The following is a 20,398-nucleotide window of genomic DNA, read 5'->3' on the forward strand; positions in this document are numbered from 1 at the left end:
TTGGTAGATTCTGCAGGTTTAAGGGTGCAATTGCTGTAAAAAAAAACATAGAAATGACCTCAAGACGGTAGCCGTGTTGAGCTAGCACTCTGGAAACCCGAATGAATTATGGCCTTTCTTCCACTAACATATAGAAACTAAGATAGGACTATCTGAGGTCACACTAGATCCGAATGCATCTGGTTGAAAGACCCAAAAATAATGGGGTAAAATTACTGGATATATGTGCAATGAAAACTTTCTCCTAAATTTAGTCTCTCCTGAGGATGGCATGTTAACATGGCTCGCCAGATTGCAGTTTCTTCTCAAATCTCCCAGAACACGCGTCATGTATCGATGCGAAATAATGAAGATCCTGGAAGTCTACAATATTCGCCAACTTGTCACGATTCGGTCGACGGCACGTGGTCAGGCTCATGACCTACTCGTGCGCACCCACCGGATTAGCCTCGGTAACGACGAAACACCTCACGTTATGAAGTAATTGCGAACTGGCTAAATATTCTTTTGTCCTTTCTTTACTTTTTGAATTTTACGGCGCTACAATTCGAGTTTGTGGAAAAGAGTTTCAATTGCCTTCACTTTCACATTTCAGCGAAATGCTTCATCCAATTTCCCGAATTCTCGAAACCGACCCCACGACTAATTCATCATCAACAGGCCAGGCAAGATCTCCTCAGAACGGTAGCATCCAATGCGACTTCTTAAACGAAGCTCACAGGCGGCTTGCCGATTCCTCCGGTTCCTGTGGGAATACAAGTGGTGAAATTCCTCGAACAATTGACAACAATCTTGCCCCAAACAATGGATCTTCCGCTTACCATTCTATAGATCATCTTCTTGGTGGTGTAACCATACCTCATCCAGAAGATTGGCTGCGCTACTTTCGTTGGTGTCTTGAACAGACCATGGTTAATGCCGATCAAAACAAATCGGATTTAACCTGGCCAACAGGAGTAAAGTCAAGGGATTTAGCCTGTTCCCCAACACCTTCAGCAGCCCTCCAATGCCAAAACAAATTTCAATCATCGGGTGTACAAAATCAGTTTGTTGGTGTAGAATGTGAAAAGAACAACATGGGACCTGCTCTGTATCAGAGGCGTGCAGAATACATCACCAATCCATTCCAAGGTGAGTAACGGGGCGGTCAGTACAATGAAAGACGAGTTTTGCATGGTTTAGCTGTTTTAATATTTGTTCTTACCGTAGTACTAACCTTAGGACCCTGATGAGAATGTGCGACTTATCGAGGCCTTTAAATACGTTCCAACCGATAACCTCTTAAGCGGTTTATCATGAGTCAACTAGGCACGGCTGTCCTCCTACCTCCGTATACAGAATCTATCTGTAGTGTACAAATTTACTTTTTCATTGGTAGGCTGGTGAAAGGCTCTCGGAACTCTACAGTATATCTACCTCCCTCGTTCAATTGTTTTTCGCTTATTCAAGTAGACCTGAAACATTGACTTACTTTTACATGGACTTCTCACAGAACACTCAAGTTCTGCAGCGCAAGGCACAAGCATTAGGTGTTCCAGTTAATGTGGCATGGGAAAATTCTATTGATGAGCCCGGCCGAATACCAGAAATTGGTTCTCATGAATGTATGTCAATCTGGCAGGGTTGCTTTTTGTGCGCGGAGAGAAAGCCCTGTAGAGAAGCGACCAAAGGCTTAATTGGCGTAGATTTTAGCGGATGCCCCAATCTCCCACAAACGCACACAGCAATTTCGTTCAGAAATGTGGCAAATCTAGATGCCCGGACGAAGCGCTCTTCAGCTGATACTGGACAAAAAGAATGCAACTGAGCATTTAAGTACCGCGGCTAGAGGAAGTTTCGGCAACTCATCTATTACGGATTTAGAAACATCTCCTATTACTATATTATTTGAATTTTGACCCAGAATTCAGCTGAGTGAGTGCCTGATATCAGTACGTATTTCCGTATGACTTCAAACCTTAACTAAGTGATAGTTTTCTTAACACCATATTCAGACAGGTTTCTTCAACAATCAGGAATGCAAAATCAAGTCCCAACGTTACCTCATCATTTACAAGTGGCTAGTCTGTTGGTCCAGAGACAGCCATCACCCTCCACAGTCTATCAGGTGCACAATTTGCAAGACTCGTCCATCAGCCCAACACGTCGACTTCCTACGCCTTTGTATCTCACCAAGACTGCTGGCGACGAATCAATGGCACCATCACAATGTTCCTATCCAAAGTCGGTCAGACTGAAGAGTCTTTTGAAGTCGGAGGAATTCACACAAGATAATAAGGAGCTGAATGAAATTTGCGAATTCGCACGCTACTTCAAGCTACGCAGGCTAACACTTGGACTGACGCAGACACAAGTTGGTTCGGCTCTGAATGCCAAGGAAGGCCCGGCCTATAGCCAAAGTGCCATTTGTCGGTAGGTGATATGTCTCATTCCCCTTTATCATTCAGCCGAAACGATCAACAAATTAGAATAAATTATACGGAACAAGCACGTCATATTAAAACCAAGCCCATTGTTTGGATTTATGTTCAAGTTTTACTGTCTATTAAAAGCAACGTAGTTCTTCTACTGTCAGGTTTGATCAGGATAGATCACTTTTGATAAAGGAAACTACCCACAATGTTGCTGAAAACTTTTCGACAGCCCACGACCCGCCCTTCTTGTCTTGGGGCTCATCAAGTAGGCGCAGTCCCCGAGTTTCCGTCAACCTTATGTTCTACTTGAACACAAATAAAACTGTTTTCGAGAAATACACCCATTTGCAAATCAATTTGGTTTTCACGAGAGACTCAACTGAATATCATAAACGAGAGATTCAGTTGAGTCTCTCATGAAAACCAAATTGATTTGCAAATTAGATCACTTTTGGTTTCTCCACCTATGACTAGTGTGCCAAGCGTAATCCCCATGCAGAAGAGGTTATCATTGTTCCTTCGTTTGAGGGTTTTTTTCCTGGAGAACTGGAGTAAACTTACAAACATTCGGAACTAAATGATGCTTATTTAATTGTGTTCAGTCAAACAGTACTGGGGATTGGGTTTCTTTGAAAAAAAAAAAATAAAAAACTTACTTCAGAGAACGTGTTCAGAATCGGTCCCACGAAACCTGAAAATCGAAGGAAGTAAAGATGACTGATTGTTGACGAAGTTTGGTTGGCACTCAGATCTTGTAAATTTCCAGAAATCTTCATTTTATATACGTTACAGAATCCCTTTCATAAAACACTCTTTAGACATTTCTCTTGCCAGTTTTCTCTCCGTCGATCGAATTTGAATCGACCCTACGACTCTGACGACTACTTCGTACAGACGCTAATGCGACTGCACTCACGTACATAGTCCGCATTTATCCTGGAAAAATTGCACTTCTAAAACAACATAGAGCATCATTACCGAGACTTGCCTCTATTCCCACTCACCCTGTGGAAACCACATGAAAATACGTGGTATGTTAAATTTGGTGGACCATGTTAGCTATTTCAATTGGATCGACCGACAAAGTATCACAGAAACTCTTAGTCAGTGTGAGATTTACAGCCCAAAAGTGATCTATTCAAGTAATTGCGTAAATCACCCTCACTGATGATGCTTATTATTTTCATACGACTTACTTATCACTTGCGAGTAGTTGTGGGTTTTGAGACGATTTGCAGTTTATGATATTTTGTTCCATCGAGGGCCCTGGATAAGTTCAGCCAGACAGCATCTTGCTGATTCTAGGCATCCAAATCTTCGGCCTTTGATGAAGAACGGGCGTACAAGACAAAATATCTGGTGTTTGAAATCATGTCATTCATGCGAAATTCTATTTTGCCGCTCTATGTGAATTTGTTGATGATCCTTGCTGCATACTGGTAATGGGCCAGTAGTCGTTCATGTGCTATCTTCTGACTCATTGTTTTCATTTAGTAGAGGGAATGGGTGTGGTAAGGAAATCGCGTTAGCAAAACCACGAGAGGCAGGAGGGACAGAGTTCTGGGCTTTATGTTTTGTCACTATCCACGGTAGCGTTTTCTGATCTGAGGGTTTCGAGTTCGCGCGTCACCGCTACTAGGGTGAAGGATGCGTAGCTCAAATTCGGGATAGATGGCACCACACAGCCGCAAAAAATGGACAGGGATGAATATGGATCCATTTAGCAAGACGTCTACTGGTTCCTTCACCAGACCGATTTAAACATCCTCTATTTGAAGGGGGAAGTATTCCTCTACTCGCTTGTACAAGAGCTTCAGATTTACTGTGATCTGTGAGATGACATTGAGATGTGAATATCTCTTGTCTGTGGGGACAAGTAAGGTGTGGCGGTTTCCTTGGACAGTGTTTTCATATCAGCTTTCCTCACGGAGATTTATTTTGTATCATTTCCACAGAGGGTCACCTTTCATTGTCCACTGTTTTGTGCAGCTACTGACAGCCGTTTAGCCCTGTGTGGTTATGACATGCATCTGTTGGCCAGTAGCGCCAGACGATTGTTCGTGTGGAAACAGCTTCATTAAGTTTCCTTCAAAGATACATACCAGCCTTAATCAGAGATGAAAGGCTGATCTTAGTTCCGGTTCAATGGCCTTTATGGTCACTGACAGTGACAAATGAATTCGGAGCATATGTGTTTGTTGTGACTAACCGGAGTGTGATACGCTTCCACGATACCTTGGTTCGTCAAGACAAAAACCTCAGTTGCTTGGGGAGTTTGTTACACTTTTACCAGCTGCATCCGGGTTCAACTATTGGCTTCGGATGACGTACAAGCGTCACGCTGAGTCCGCAAGCAAAAGGATGTTAAGGTATTTCATGATGACTGAAAGGAAGTAACGCGCAAAATAGTTGAACTGCACAACTTAGCTAGTATAAGGTCACCCTAATTCGTCATATTACTAGGAGGGTGACATCTCAGTTCAACGAAGTATCTGGTTGCACTAATACAGCCAGGACTGCAGAAGTTAGTGATTGAAAGTGACTCCCATCATAAGCCTGCTGGTTGTCTGATTGTTGACAACCCTCAGTCCAGTATGTCGTCAGTCAGCCACCTTCCAATGATCTCGATGAGGTTCCAGCTGAATTTGCGATGTTTGTCTAGGACCTCAGTGTGGCGGCAGGAGGCTGAGCTGAATGTTAGTTGCTCCTGGTTGTAGTCTAGGATTTTTTGTGAATGAAGGCTGGCTGGGTACACTTGTTTGTTCACATTAGTGAATGGAATGCCACCGTTTGGTAATTAGCTGACTTCAGTGGATGCTATTAGTATGCTTCAAATGCCACTATTTTAGTAAACGTCGAAATGAAAGCAAGTTGCCTGAGGGTATGAGGTGAGTTACATCCATATTCCTATGGCTGGCGAGGTCCAAATGCATTCAGAGTTATTATCATTCCGTGACAGTTGACCGTCTGGTTCGGATCACCCTATTTGGGCACCTCATGTGTGAAAACTCCCCCGCTGTTCTTTTTAGTCGCAGCCTCAGTGAACCCCGCGCCTTTATATTCGACCCTCCCGCTTCAGCGTTAGTTTCAATGATTCAGGGAACCCAAGGTTAAGTGGTCCAGCTAGCGGCGGCCAGAAACCGTGAGGAAGTTTCTCCGTCAAAAATCGTCATCAACCAGCTGATACGGATAGATACTGAAAAAATATTATTATTATTATTGAACTGCAAGAGCACCACAAGTGTCTACCTGCATCTCATTTCTCCTCCTGAATTTTCGAATTCTGTTAGCCCTAGCATACGCGGTATCTTCTACTGATCGAGTTGAAGTCGTTTGTATTAAACAATTTACAATAATGATAGAAATGATAATAAGAACTATTATTCGTAGTTTACAGTGCATTAGTTTGGGAGTAAACACTTAATATAAGGTGGTTGATAAGTGAGTGTTCACTCTCAGTAGTTCGTGATAAGTGAATGCTTGTAGGTTGATAACGACCGGGGCTATGTTAGTGGCTGATATTTCCGGGCCAGGAGGTACGGATATCCTGAAAACTAATGTAGAGCCGGAAACAATGAGGCTTAGATGTTTGGCTGGAATCAAGAAAATGTTGGCGTCGATCATACTTCATAGTTTAGGAGAGGGTTGAGTAGTACACGAATGGATGTGGACACCTTCGTATAAATGAGACTTTCTGTTTAAATTCTATTTAGGCTACAGTGATAGGAACAAGATTCTGCTGCGAAAAGTGGTAAATATTACTGTTCAAAGATTTAAGCGGTACTCATTCGCTTTCATTATTTACTCATTCTGTGCCTGTTTTCTTATTCTTATCATCTAGGCTAGTTCTGTGCTCTTAAACATATACCGTTTTTGCGAGAAACACTTCAACCAATCGCGGATAAAATGGATATTCAGATCGTGTGCACCAATCACACGATCCATAGTGAGAAAAGTGACTACATTTTTTGGTTAAAAACCATCTGTAAAATCACACACGAAAGCAAGTAGAAATAACAGAGCTACTAGGAAACCGAATCCGCTCGTTTTGAGTGGATTTCCTGAAATCCTGCCAAGAGCGATTTGCAATACCAAGGATCCAATAACTGACTGAGTGAGTAAAATTTGTTCCGTTGAGCAACAGTCTGCTTTTTTTTGATGCGAACCGGCTTACGTGTTGACCAGTGCTCCCAACAGAAACCTATTTTGTAGAATGTTTTAACCTGTACACGCTGTGAAGAAGTTTGGTGTAGAATGTAGTTAGCCTGAGCACTGCTTCAAGTTCCTTCCTTGTGTTGAGAGTGATTCCTAAAAGGTCTGAACCCGCTGTTTGTGGCGCAATTCTAGTCAATGCACTGGATGTAGACTTGATGCCCACGTTGATACTTCAAATCTCATGAACGTCTGTTTTTCGAGCAGCAGAAGACCATGGGGGCGGTCTCATATATATATTGGTACTGGTTGTTGCCAGAGAATCCGAATTTCGTTTCTGCAGATGACGTTTGAGGAGTGATTCTGTGCCACCAAATAGTTCAGAAAATTAAAAAGTGTAGGTTCTCACATTTGCTTTCATTCACTTGACACAAGGCGCTGCAAACTGACACAGAGAGAGCATCTGGGGGAGTTGTTTTGTGAAAGGACTTTGCGGGTGGTTCGATTAGACCAAGAGTGATTGCCAGGTCGGTTGTTGTTTCAGGCCTGATTGACTCCATATTTTCATTAAGGGTGTAGCCATTGGTCTTTGTGAAACGCGGGTTCATATGTCAGTTTGGAGTAACTAGAGTTAGGAAGCTTCTTGGGAATTGATTATACTTCCCATTATTCGGTTCCGCGTTTCAGCACTTTTGGACTGTTTTTAAAGTGACCCTCACACTGATATAAATTGTACCCTGTGATTCCATCTGTGATAAGTCCTTAGTAGGTAAAACTTCCATACTGATTTGCTCATTGTTAAGCTTCTAGATAGCTGATCTTCTCGACTCTCAAAAATTATGAACCGCACGATTTAATGAGTGGTTTTCAATCACAATAAATCACCATCAGTACGGATAGAAATAGCAGTATACACTTCGGTTGCTCCGACCGTTTTCGTCAGCTTTGGTCCGTAAGAAACAAACATATTCAAACCAAATCGATCTGGTCTACTTTTTGTGTGGTCCATTTACTATTGCTAAATTTTTTAGACATTATATTTGGCTGATAGGTCAAAATGGAGCACTTCTCCCGAGGGAATAAATCATACACAGGACTTATCCCTTACACTGGATCAAATAGAGTATCCACTTCTTGTTTACTTTTTGAGAGACATTTGTGACATCTTTGTGTACATAAGGACATAAAGGGTACGCGTTTACGAATTGGAGGTACTTTCTGAGCGAGTGAGCTCAACGTAGACTTATTTATTATCCATTCCTTAGATTTGAGAAGCTTGACGTCACTGCTAAATCGGCCAGGCGCATGAAACCGGTACTTGAACGATGGCTTGCAGAAACGGAAGCCCAACGCAACAATGGGAACAAGTACTATGATCTACAACTCAGTGCTCAGTCATCAAGGAAGCGTAAGCGACGTACATGTTTCAGTCCTCAGGCACTGTGCTACTTGGTTGATCAACTGAGGAAGAACCCCTATCCTTCAAGTATGCACCAGTACCTAGGCATCGGCATTATCTATCAAAACGTCTACTCATTTTAATCAGCTTGCCTCGAGCCACGAATGATTCTCGCAGATTAATTTCATGATTTCTTCAAGCATAATTTGTCTCCCTTCATGTATAATATAAGAAGGTTCTAATCAGAATTGGCCTGTATTTAGAGGATAATAACATGTAACGAATATCTTGGCCGAGCTAAAATACGCGCAAAGATGTCAGCCAGTTTGTGTTGATTCCGGTTACCAGATACAAAACTGGTAGTGTACCTATTAAGATTATTTGGATATGAGCAGTTGAATAGCTACGATCTCGGAATGCTGGTTTTCAGCTGGTGGTTATGTGTGCGTTAACGCACAAGGAAATAATTGTCATAATGAGAATCTGTAGCTCTTCAACTAGAAGGTGAAAACTGCATGTGATTGTAGGTCAGATTTGATTTGTTCCAGGAAACCTGATAAAATCCGTCAGTAGTATATGAGAATATTCACTACATGGCATATACGGCATACAATCTGACTACAGTTTGCGGTTCTTCAACAAGGACGAACATTGTTAATTAGAAGAAATAGAAGCAAGCACGTTGTCGCTGTTACTAAAAGCCATTCGTCGCCCCTGTCAGCTGAAAAGCTTGCTAGTTCGATTAATAGAAGTTGATTAACTGACGTCGATGGGATGATTTTTTGTTGAATTTGTCAAGCCTATGCGAATGAATGAACAGAGCCCAAGATAGCTTTGCGGCTAGGGCACAAACTTACTAATAGGAAGGTCCGTGGTCGGAGCCCACCCTCAGCATCTCGATCGCTCTTGTCTAAGCTTGGGTAACTTGACAGTATGTCATTTCTCGTGCTTCCTTCGGAAGACTGCACGTGGACACCAAGAAGGTGTTACAACTGACCGATTTCTTATCCTATTTTCGTTTTATTTCAACAGCCGATTCTCAGTGACTGGCAAACAACTTCAATCGCACGCAAGACCATAATCGTAGTTGAAGCTGGTCGTAGCTTAATTGTACCTAAGATTAAGACGATAGCAGCTGACGAGGCCGAATCTTCACCCACCCATCTTTGCCACTTCAGGGACACTGACAAAGTGAGTAGGGACTGCCTACGTGTGAGTTGCCCGATTGGATTGCAAATGTTGGTCGGAGTAATGACGGGGTCGGCGTGATGGTGGCAGACGAAATCCGGCAGAATCAAAAACAACTCGAACGCCATTGCGATAGCTTAACTGCCAACGCAGTAATGTGCACCAACTAACTTGGCATGCAACGAAAGAAACCCAATTTGTGTGAAAGACAGTGGAGAACGAATGACGAAGTAATAGGATGTATACAAAGCGGTAACCGCTTGCTCACGGGCGATAAGAAGTGAAGATGTATTAAAACGAGAGACAGTGTATTTACATCTGGTGAATCTTGCGAGAATATGCACAGATATTGCCAAGGCTTGAACGTAGTATCAACCAGTAACTTCATTTCTTGATCGTCTACTTCGCAAAACCAGGTTTCTATTTGTGATTCACTAACAAACTCTTCGTAATTTTAACCGATTGATTAACATGACGCTGACACTGTTGAAGACTCAGCAAAGTGAAGTATGACTCGTCTACCCTAATTTGGTCTCATCAGCACTGTATTAGCTAGATGTGTAGTTGACAATCACTTGCTCTGACCTGATTTGCCTGGGCGTCCAGACATACTAAATAGCAGAAGAGAGACATCGCAGTCACTTTTTGCTGAAATGTAATTTTGGACAGAAACCTCCTTATTCCACTATGTGAATCCACAGGAAATTCCACAACTTTCTTCACTGGTAAATTTTTGAATGCTTTTGACAGATCATATCCAAAAACTTCAAATACTAACACCAACTATGGTCCAATTTGACCTATGTTTCTATGAAATTCCACTGAGCGAATTTCATTAACTAGTTGCCCGAATGTTTACACACGGAATTCGCTCAAACAGTTGGCTTCTGTTGGACAAATCGATGATGCCAGGACGTCTGTTAGGCTTTGGCGCTACCTTCTCAAGCCCCAAGCCTGAGAATCAATCGGCCTCCACGGTCGCACAGTATAGCCATTTCAAATGCAGTCGAGTGAGATGACTCATAAGGGTTGCAAGCAAAATGACGACTTCCTCTATCTTAATGGAATCATTTCTGATGCAGACTGCTTGGCTAGCTGTTTAAACACGTCTCACTGCTTCAAGAGGCGTCGGTTCAAGAAATACACTCATTTGCAAATCAATTTGGTTTTCACGAGAAACTCAACTGAATCTCTCGTTTATGATATTCTACAACTGAATGTGCTGCACACAGGCCGCCCCATGATTCAGTTGGCACGATTTGCAAATGAGTGTATTTCTCGAAAACAGTTTTATTTGTGTTCAAGTAGAACATAAGGTTGACGGAAACTCGGGGACTGCGCCTACTTGATGAGCCCCTAGAAGGGCAAAACCGGTCGTGTGTTGTCGAACAGTTTTCAGGCTTCGGTTCACTTTAAAACCGTCAATCGTTCTAGCTGAATCCAGTCCGGATAGAAGTTGTGTTAGGATATCTGGAACCGCGCATCGTTAGCTTTTGCCAAAAGGAGGTTATGTGGCCACTCGTATTCAATCAAGCAAGGATAGAGAAAACAGACTGCTTAATTGTCTCCATGAGTTGTTGATGTTTCCTATAAAAATTCCAAGTAAAAGGAAGCTGCCAATCCAACTATATATATATTTTTAAATAACACAGGTGTGGTGTGTAGTTTATGGTTGTAACAATATAAAACTTGTCACTCAGCAGAAAGCTGACCTGTTGGAATATTTTGTCGACTGTGAGTAGGCAGTAAGGCATCTATAGTTTAAAAAGTCTGACAGTAATAATGAGTCTCGCGCGAGTTTCTCGTTATTACAGCAACCCTTAACTGATGCGACAGGCTGTAGCGAGGTCGCTACAAGGATAAATTTAAATTTTGTTTAAAATCCCTGTCAACAGCGTCAAAGTCATTTTCAAATCATACACCTTGGTTCCAAAAGAAAATGATGTTCCGTCAAATAAGTTAGTTATGATCATTCCATCGCCCCACGGCGATGCATGGCCAATCAATTCTCAAAGTTTTCATGACTAATTGTACATATCACCAAAATAAATGCTTTAAGACGAGTTTCAGTTACCGCATTCCCTCTAATTCGTCCTGTGACAAAACTTGGAAATGCCAAGAAACTTGCACACACTGTTTGACTGAATACTTCGCAATTTTATTTTTGCAGAAAAGAAGACGATTTGATGATCTGAATGAAAAGAAGCATTTTTTATGTAGAGAATTATTTCCCTTATATCCGGTCAAATCGCTCCCGCATGCTTTTTCAAACAGCTCTAATCTAGATCGTTTGTGTATTCAGTATTTTGGGGGTGTGAAGTGTAAAGCTATTGTGTTTTACTACCTGCCGACATTCATAACTGGGTAAATGGTATCAGAGAGAAAAATTCACGGGACTTCAAATTTACGGCGTCTTTCATTTTGTAGGGTCTGAGCTTTCGGACGACTTTGCTGGTTATGCTATCAGTGTAACTGTTCTAATTGAAATCGACAGCTGAGTCATTACAGCTGGTAGACATATTTGTTGATTTGGGGTGGGGGGCATGTAAAGCTTTTTTTGTGATGCAAATTGACGGTTCTTAGTTTTGCAACCGGAGGGATTAATCGAAAGCCTAACATCTTGTTATTTGGGTTTTACCCAGCTTGTCCTATTGTCTTTTTCTAACAGAATCAGAAATGTCGGAGTTGTCTCAGAAACTGACCTACGATAGAGAAGTAATACGTGTGTGGTTTTGCAATCGTCGACAAGCCCTTAAGTCAGAAGGAAACAGTTTCAGTTCCAGTTCCAGTGAACCTTCGCAGCATCACAGATTCGACGGCATGACAATTCCCATGGATTCGGAATCGTTTGTCGGCGAACAAGTCCAAAGCTGTATAAACCCTGAGAATAACTTTGCTACTCAATGGCCTACTGTTACGGAATGATCAACAACGGGTTGAGCAAGACTCGCCTCACCACCCTAGCACATTCAAGTTACCCGCATAGGAGTATACAATGAGACGAGGTGCTTCATCCTTCCTGCTGNTTTCTTTGCGTTGAAGATCACCCACCTTCGAGACATATGATCAACAGCACTGAGTTCTTTTAGATATTGTTTTGTTGATTACATGTAAATACACAGTAAATTAACCATAACCCTTATGATTGGCTTTCGTAATGATGGAACGCGTTACCCTAGCTGGTATGGTTTTCAGCCGAATTTTACTTTGCCAAATGTCATACACGTACTCTCCGTTGAGCGTAAAAGTTTTATAAGGCTAATAAGGAAATTACAAACGGCGACCTCGAGTTGGTTGTAGATTTTGCCAAAAAATCGACCATCATGCTCTGCTTGGAGTAATATGCTGCAGCACGCATAGTTCTTGGGGAAGTGAATTTAGTTGGTGTGTCCGTCAACATCAAGTAAACCGATAGTTGTCTAAAGTTCACCCGAAAGCTCTAGCATTCATAGGTAGAAAATTTTGAACATTATGCTGAATAGCATGAAAAAATACCTGATCGTTCGCATAGAGTTATGCTTTGTAATAAGTTGGCTGAGTAAGACCATATGGACTCTAAATTTTTGGGGAAGTCGTTATTTCAACATAGACTGAAAAATAAGTAACTGAAGAAGGCATGCTTCTTTCAGTTACTTAGCACTACGGTGAGAACTGGGTAAACGAGAGAATGAATGAATGAATGAGTGAATAACTGAATACCTGAATTATGTAATAAATGCTATGTTGAAGGAATGAATGGATGAGTACGTAAATGAATAAATGAACGGAAACTTCATTGCATTATTTGAGGACAATAAAAATTATGGATATTGTGGAATTCTTAGCTAGGTTCTTCTTCACGATTAGCCTGTAAACTTGTCTCCCCTTCCGTCTTCAATCACGCAAACTTCACTTATGTCTACCCCTCCAACATCAAGAACGAATTAGTAAATTACCGACAAAAATTTAGTCCAATCATGTCATCTTCGGTATTTCAAGAACTCTACTTTACACTTTCTCGTTATTCACTCAAAAAACGATCAACCGTTCGCCATTTGAAGTAATGATCGTATCGAATAAGTGGACAATCAGCGTACCCAACGGGATACTCGTAAAACAGGGTGATAGAATCCTCTGGATTCAGAGCCTCCAGTTTTGTATTTGGGTCGACTTGTGGGCCATTGTATCTAGATTCTCGGATGAGCAGTTCTGTAGCTGGCAAATCCAGTAGAAACAGCAATGTTCGACTTAGCTGTTGTATAGTGGTTTGACTACCCACATTAAGTTCAACGTTCAGCAAACTCCCAGGAGCCATTGACGAAGCGGGTCGCAGGTATACGTGCACAGTTGATTCGGAATCAGGTGTGAATAACATCGTGCTTTCGTGGATGGATTGCAATGGTGAGAAAGTTGGGGTATTTCCCGTTTGCTCAGTTAGGTGAAGAAAAGTCGAGCTAGACACAACACCGTTATCATTAGGATCTAACTGGGACAGTATAATGTATGATTCCTCCGAGGTCCATGGTGCATCCAGATCCTTGAACATATCTATCAAGGTGTCCCAGTCAATACTACTCGGAAATCCATCCAAAACATTTTCCAAAACGTTAATATTCTCTCTGCTCCATACGGCAAACCGCTTCAATAATTCCTGCGTTTTCCCAGCATCAGTAATGTATACGTCCTTCACTTGGAGCATTCGTTTGCGACGTGAAATGAGTTTCCTAGTATGACGTTGGTACCAATTGGGTTGTTTACTACTCATTCTTAATGGTATATGTGATTTCACTGTTCACTTATTGAACTTTGCCAGCTTTAAATTGCATGAACCGAGCAGCTTGAGGACCTGGGGTCAGCAATAATCTAAAGAAGCTTTCAGTTCACCTTCTTGCTACCAGGCCAGCGGCTGTGGAGCAAATCTGATTTGAACTGATCGATTGATCACCAAAGTTGAACCTAGCTTCACTGAATACCTGAAGTGCAACTGTGCGCAACGGACAATGAAAAACTTGCCTTTATCTGTCAATCAAAATATGAAATCGCGCAAAATATCCTAATTAATAGGTGCATTAAACAAAGTTTAAATCACTGACGTATTGACTAATTTCAAGGTCACCACGGGTAAAATTTTAAATTTCACTCATTCGGGGCAGAAGTTAGGTAAGGTGTAAAATGTTTGTGAATCCTGAAGACAGGTATGTAGTTTTCTCATCTCGCTGAAAATGGAACAAACAAAATGATTGAAAATGTGCCGAATCATTTCTGAGTATCTTGTTTCATAGGCCTCTTTATTCACCATTCAGTTGATTGCCGAAGCAAGAATAGCCACCAAGGTCAATTCCTCAGGTCAATCCCCCAGTACGGCGACTCTGGGTTGGTGGTTTATGGCGCGCCCACAAATAAGCGCCTTCCGATGAGATATACCTATGCCTAACTCCGAACTGGAAGGCCTTTATATAACATGTGATACCAAAGAAGATTTCGATCATTTTGACTCAAGGAACTTATGGACCCTTATTTATGAGGTAATCGTCTTTTATTCGTCAAGAGGAGCTCTTAGCGTCTTAAGAACCAGGCTGCTCTTCTAAGTGGACACGCCTCTTGTGATGCTGCTCGTGAACTGCAAAATCGATGGAAGAATCGCTATAGGGATATTAGCCCATGTAAATTAATACTTGTTTATTTCCGTAGATGATGATACGCGGGTTTTACTAGATTCTTCGAACGACGGGGACTATATCAATGCGAGCTATGTATGTGTGGACGAGGCGCCTACAAAGAAGTATATCTTAACACAAGGACCGATGCAGCAAACGGTTTCACACTTCTGGCTAATGATCTGGGAACGACGTTCGCCTGCCATAATTATGCTGAATCGAATTTTTGAAAAGGGGATAATGAGGTGTTATCCTTATTTCCCTCAGGAGGGCGGGCCTTCCTGTCTGAATTTCACTGACGTTAATCTACGTGTTCGATTGGAGGAAGAGAGCACCACGCAGTTGTTCACAAAACGTGTTCTACAGCTCATTCACATTAAGGTACGTCATCCCATCTTCCTGATAACGAATTCCAGTTCCATGAGATAAATTAGCCAGTATTGTTAAGTGATGTGAGCTCGTTTAGTTACTAAAATATATCCAGCTACGCCGGTTCTCGGAATTTTTCATATTGACTGAACCTTCATTCTACCGCCTCAAATAAAGGTTGTTTTGCGTCCTGTAGTAGCAGATGCTTGGCTAAAAAATAGCCGGATATATATCATGCTGACGTCTGGCTAATTTTAGGCTAAGATAAATGAGTTAATGTTTTGAAGATGACATTGTCTACTGGTGCGTAATATATCTATTACTGAAGTCCATAGAGTAAACGATACATCGGCTGCAAAATCCACAGCGCAGTTAGAAGTATTATGCAGGAAAGCTTGGAGTGAACTTGAGGAACATCCCAAGCAGTTATGTAGTTAGGTGATAACATTTACAGAACCTTGTCAATATCGATCGTATCTTTCTGTGAATTACGGAAATGCCATCTCAAGCTTATCAGATCCATTGTGTTTAAAGCTGGGTTATTTGGGCTTGAGTCTCATGGTGCCCCAGAGTGTGGAGCGATAATTTGGTCAGGTTCCGTTGTAAGTTATATTTTGGAAATTGGTAGTTTTCGTGCAGATGCTTTTTATAAGGGTAAAGAATCCCAGAGGCGGAGAATTATCACAACTGCTTACTGGCACCCATGTATAGGCAACCTTGTTAGTCAGGTTACTCGTTTTTGGATTTTTTTCTAGCAACCTGTCAAACTTTACGCAGTTCCTTGACAGTATGTTTGACGTGTGCCCCGGAGTGAGTTTCGCTAAGGGTGTTTAGTAGGATTCCTTCAACTGACCCGAGGACAAGACTCAAGTTCACGAGATGTCTTTTTTCAGTTCTGGAAACTGGGTCACATACAGAAGTCATCCATAAATCCCCTTTTTTCATAGTGCCGTTCCGGGGTAGTATCGGAGGCCGGCGTGGCGTAGGGACAGCGCGTGTTATTTTCCTCCGTTTGAAATTAGATGGACGAGGGATGTGCGCAACTTTCTAGCGAATTCCAAGATGAATGTGTCAGCCACCGCTGTATCCTTCTGAGATGGCCCTGCTAACACTTACCGTTATAATGCGGTGACTGAAGCTCCAGTTTAAGGAAAAAATCTGCTCTACCGGTGACTACCTTACATAACGTAACATGCTGCCCCACTCTCTCGAAAGCCTTCGAACGGCTTAAGTAAATGACGTCTACATAGGCGTCACTGTCCCTCGCCCAGCCAGCTGGTGTGAGCAGCGGGTTGGCCAAACACGATCACCCATACGTCAACCGCCAGTCAGTTTCCACCTCTAAACCCCGGTCGCGACCGACCGCCTGGCACGGAAAGCCTGGACCGTACCGTGTTGTTACGGTTCGCGCCCCTCAGCGACTCACTGAGCCATACTGGCTGGTGTCCCCATGACACTCACAGAGTCTCTCATACCAGGTTGGTCAATGGCTGGAGGTCTGAAAAACGGCCTCCTGGTCCTCCAGCTTGGGGGCTGGAACATGTGGCGACTTGTCCCATAGAAATGATAATGCATCTGCATCTCCCGCCAAACACTGCTGCCCTACGGATAGACTTTTGAGCCAAAGGCTTTGGCTAAGGACTCTAATCGTCCTCCTATGTAGGTTCGTGTACAGCCCGCTTACAACCATGTTATCTACGTCCAACAATAAACTCGTGCCACATCGGCCGTTGCGTGGTGACATAGGCCTTACTCGCTACATACAGCAGAGTGGATAAGCGAAAGCAGACTGCTGCTGATGCCTCCCTTCGTTCTCTTCCACGTACTTTTTCGTCCCCCTCTCTCCACCTGATTGATAAATCTTCCCGTGCAGGCCCAGCACTTAGAACTGATGACTCCGTTCGTCTTGCATCGATTTTGCGTGCAACATCTGCTCGTCACATAGCGCCGAAATTCTTAGGTGTTTCCAAATCAATCCTCGAGCTCAAGTGCTTCAAGTGGTGGCTCAAGCGGTTAGAGTGTGAATTTACTGGCCGGAAGGTCCTTGGTTCGAACCCGACCTCTGCCTCTCGACTTCCTCCGTCTAGGCTTGGGCAACCTGGAAGTATCTCCGCCCTCGTGCTTCCCTCGGGTTGTATGGCAGCTAGGCACCGAAAGGGTGTTACAGCTGAACGATTTTTTCGAGCATCGACACCCGGACGCCTTCAATTTCGGCACTCTGAAGCAGGCAGGTCAACAAGCTGCTCTTGATCTCACATTGGACTCGCTCGGCATTGATGTGTGCTGCGTCTCAAAAACAAGTATTCAAGATGCAAGCACAGTGGTTAAGCTAACCACCCCATCAGTCTCTGCTCGCTTCCGGCTACGCACCTCTGGTGATTCAGCGGCTGCTGCGGTGGGACTCACAGGAGTTACTATCGTCCTAAGCCACTGGTTGGAAGTATTCTGTACATGACTGGATACCTTTTGAAATTCAACTCTGCGTGGTTCGTCTGGCAACGTCTGTGAAGGAGTCTCACAAGCGGGAAGTTGATAGATGTATGTTCATCGTGTCTGCCTACGCCCTAACTGACTGTAGCTCCAACGCCGTCAAAGACAGGTTTTACAACTGCCCTGCTGCGGCGAGCGAAAAGCTCAGACATCGTGATGGTTGCCGGAGATATGAATGCACCAGTGGGCAGGCTTAGTGAACTTGAGGCTCATTTAGGAGGTCGACATGGATTGGACTCGGTACGGACGGACAATGGTGAGCGATTGCTCCAGCTGTGTGCTGATCGCAGGCTGTTTTTATGCAGTATTAACTTTTGAAATAGCCTAAGTCGTCTGGTCATATGGTGTCCTCCAACAGCATACCGGCCACAAACTCAAATCGATCGAATTGCCATCGGTAACCGATGGGGCGGATCAGCAACTGGCTGCCGGTCGTTTTGGAACACATTTGTGAATTCCGACTACGCGCTCGTCTGGTTTAGCTTCTCTCTACGTTTTCCAGGACCGCTTAAGGTGCGGACGAATCTCTTGGCAACTGAAAGACTGGCAGATCCGCATGTTAGACGAACCTATTTGAGTCGTCTTCCAGAGTCTCTTCCAAAGGCTGCACCATCTGATACGAACTCGTACTGGGACGAGATTGCCACTTCTTCTTATAGTGCTGGGAATTCAGCCTGTGACATGACACCACCAGATGCACTCAAGCACTGGACAACAGAGCGAACGGTGGCACTGCTTACATCTCGGAGAAATATCCCAGCCTTGATGCGACGAATTATCAGACGTCAAGTGAAAGTAAGCGTACGAGTTGACCATGAAGTGGGGTGGACACAGAAAGCCAAGAAAATGCAAGAACCCCAGAAAGTTGGGAATGCCCGAAAGTTCAGTTGATCGGTGCGACCTACCCCCGGAAACTACCTGTGAGCGAAACCATCAAGGACTGGAAAGGAGTGGCCATCCTAAATAAAGAAGAACGCCTCGACCGGTTGGCCGAATACTTCGAACAGAAGTTGTCATGGCTACCAGCTGTCACTCATCTGAGGCCCAAAGCTGATGCAGAACCATGGACGGTGAAGGTGGAACTGTCAACGATCTCGGAGGTTTATGACTGCATATGTTCTCTCAGGCAACACTGAGTCCAGGCCCGGATGACCTCCAACACGTATTGTTCAATGATGGGGGTGCATTTTTTATTCAGTATAAGTAAGTATAAGCGATCCACAATTTTAGTAGTCTTGAATTTCCAAGGCGCATTCTAATCGGTCTGTCCTCTTTGACACGCTTGCCCCTCAAGGAATACCCCAGAAGTTTGTGAGCATAATAATTTCTTTGTATTCTCAGACTTCCGGACGTGTGAGAGTATACGAATAGCTCTCCAAAGGCTTCCGTACACTCTCTTTATTGCTGTTTAATTTCGTGGCCAACGAGATAATGAGACGAACGCAGGAAGGTCTTCAAAGCCCCGGTGTTCGAATAGAAGCTAACGGAAACCTTATCGACCTGGAATAGGCAGACCACATCGTCCCCGCCTTCGAACAGGAGAAGGCAAAGGTGTCTTTGGATGAACTGAGCAAAGCCATTTCGTCCTTTCGTGTGCACTCTGCACCCACAAACTGTACGGTCATGCTCCTGGACACACAGTCACCGAACACGTCAATTACAATCCAGGGGAGGCACTCGAGGCTATGGAGACTTTTATATATCTTGGAAGTTTTAGTTCTGACTACAGTGTGATAGACGAGGTCAATGCACGAATCTGCAAGGCTCAGGTCGCGTTTGCTCATCTGGGACATCTATGGAGTCAACGCGATATATCCCTGAATCTCAGGCGACGTGTATATCAGGCTACAATACGGGCTGTTTTGTTGTATGGTTGTGAGACTTGGCATCTCCGAGCAGCGGAACTGAAATATCCTTAGGTCTTAGACAGCCGTTGTCTCAGAACCATAACTCATGAGTTGGTGTCGGCGAGTCCGTAACGAGGTGATTAGCTCGCGAGTTTTCGGTTTCGCGTTAAAGAATGTGTCCAGCACCAGAAGCTGCGTTGGTTAGGCCATGTACTGCGCATGACAAACCATCGTTTGCCAAAGACAGTGCTGTCTTCCATTCCCAGTTCAGAGTGACGGAAGCAGAGAGGTGGCCAACCCTTGACCTGGCAGAGTGACATGAGTGATTAGGGGACTTTTGGGTGTTGTCAGTGCTACTCGCCTTCCAGGATGGGGACGGTGTGATCCCCACTGCGCCTAGAGATGCTGTATGAAATGGCTGCCAACCGACGTCAGTGGCGTCCTTGTTGTCAGTTTCTATCTAGGTTGCCTGAATGAGTGTTTAGAAATGCAGACACCTCGGAATAATTGTAGTAATCTAGCACTGAAAAATCGTTCAGCTGTAACACCCCCTCGGTGCCTAGCTGCCATGCCATCAGAAGGAAGCATGAGGACTAGGATACTTCCAGGTTTCCCAAGCCTAGACAGGGGAAGTCGAGAGGCAGAGGTCTAGTTTGAACCACGGACCTTCCAGTCGGCAAATTAGTGCTCCAACCGTTTGAGCCATCTCATCCCATCTAGCACTAAGTACCTATCTCTCCACCTTTATTTTTTCATCACAATTAGGTCTTTAAATAAATCATGGTTCTACGGCAGCAATGTATCAGTGTTGAACACTGATGTCGTGCTTTCGATGGTCATCATTATACTGCAAAATTACTGATCCAGGTGTCCCAAACATATTCAGACAATGCTCAGGTGACA

At 43.5% G+C, this 20,398-nt stretch overlaps 3 protein-coding genes across 3 annotated transcripts in view; 2 read left to right on the forward strand and 1 right to left on the reverse strand.

The window, feature by feature from the left end:
- Positions 1–346: 346 nt before the first annotated feature.
- Positions 347–12,289, forward strand: T265_03060 (hypothetical protein; the record flags this gene model as incomplete). The annotated part of the gene is made up of 6 exons (XM_009167449.1): positions 347–480; positions 596–1,131; positions 1,995–2,412; positions 2,591–2,774; positions 7,839–8,052; positions 11,822–12,289. The coding sequence occupies 6 exons, from the start codon at positions 347–349 to the stop codon at positions 12,076–12,078; spliced, it is 1,743 nt and encodes a 580-aa protein (XP_009165713.1).
- Positions 12,290–13,153: 864 nt separating this feature from the next.
- On the reverse strand, positions 13,154–13,831 carry T265_03061 (hypothetical protein; the record flags this gene model as incomplete). The annotated part of the gene is made up of 1 exon (XM_009167450.1): positions 13,154–13,831. One exon carries the CDS (start codon positions 13,829–13,831, stop codon positions 13,154–13,156), a length of 678 nt encoding a protein of 225 aa, XP_009165714.1.
- A 501-nt stretch (positions 13,832–14,332) lies between these two features.
- The window catches only part of T265_03062 (hypothetical protein), a gene marked incomplete at both ends in the record, with an annotated part of 39,733 nt that continues 33,667 nt past the window's right edge, over positions 14,333–20,398 (forward strand). Inside the window, 4 exons of the mRNA XM_009167451.1 lie at positions 14,333–15,170; positions 16,905–17,276; positions 17,326–17,598; positions 18,162–18,443. Coding sequence (XP_009165715.1) covers positions 14,937–15,170; positions 16,905–17,276; positions 17,326–17,598; positions 18,162–18,443 — 1,161 coding nt within the window. The remainder of the gene's footprint in view (positions 15,171–16,904; positions 17,277–17,325; positions 17,599–18,161; positions 18,444–20,398) is intronic.

This window comes from Opisthorchis viverrini (genome assembly GCF_000715545.1).
Source record: "Opisthorchis viverrini unplaced genomic scaffold opera_v5_41, whole genome shotgun sequence".
NCBI classification, from domain to species: Eukaryota; Metazoa; Platyhelminthes; class Trematoda; order Opisthorchiida; family Opisthorchiidae; genus Opisthorchis; species Opisthorchis viverrini.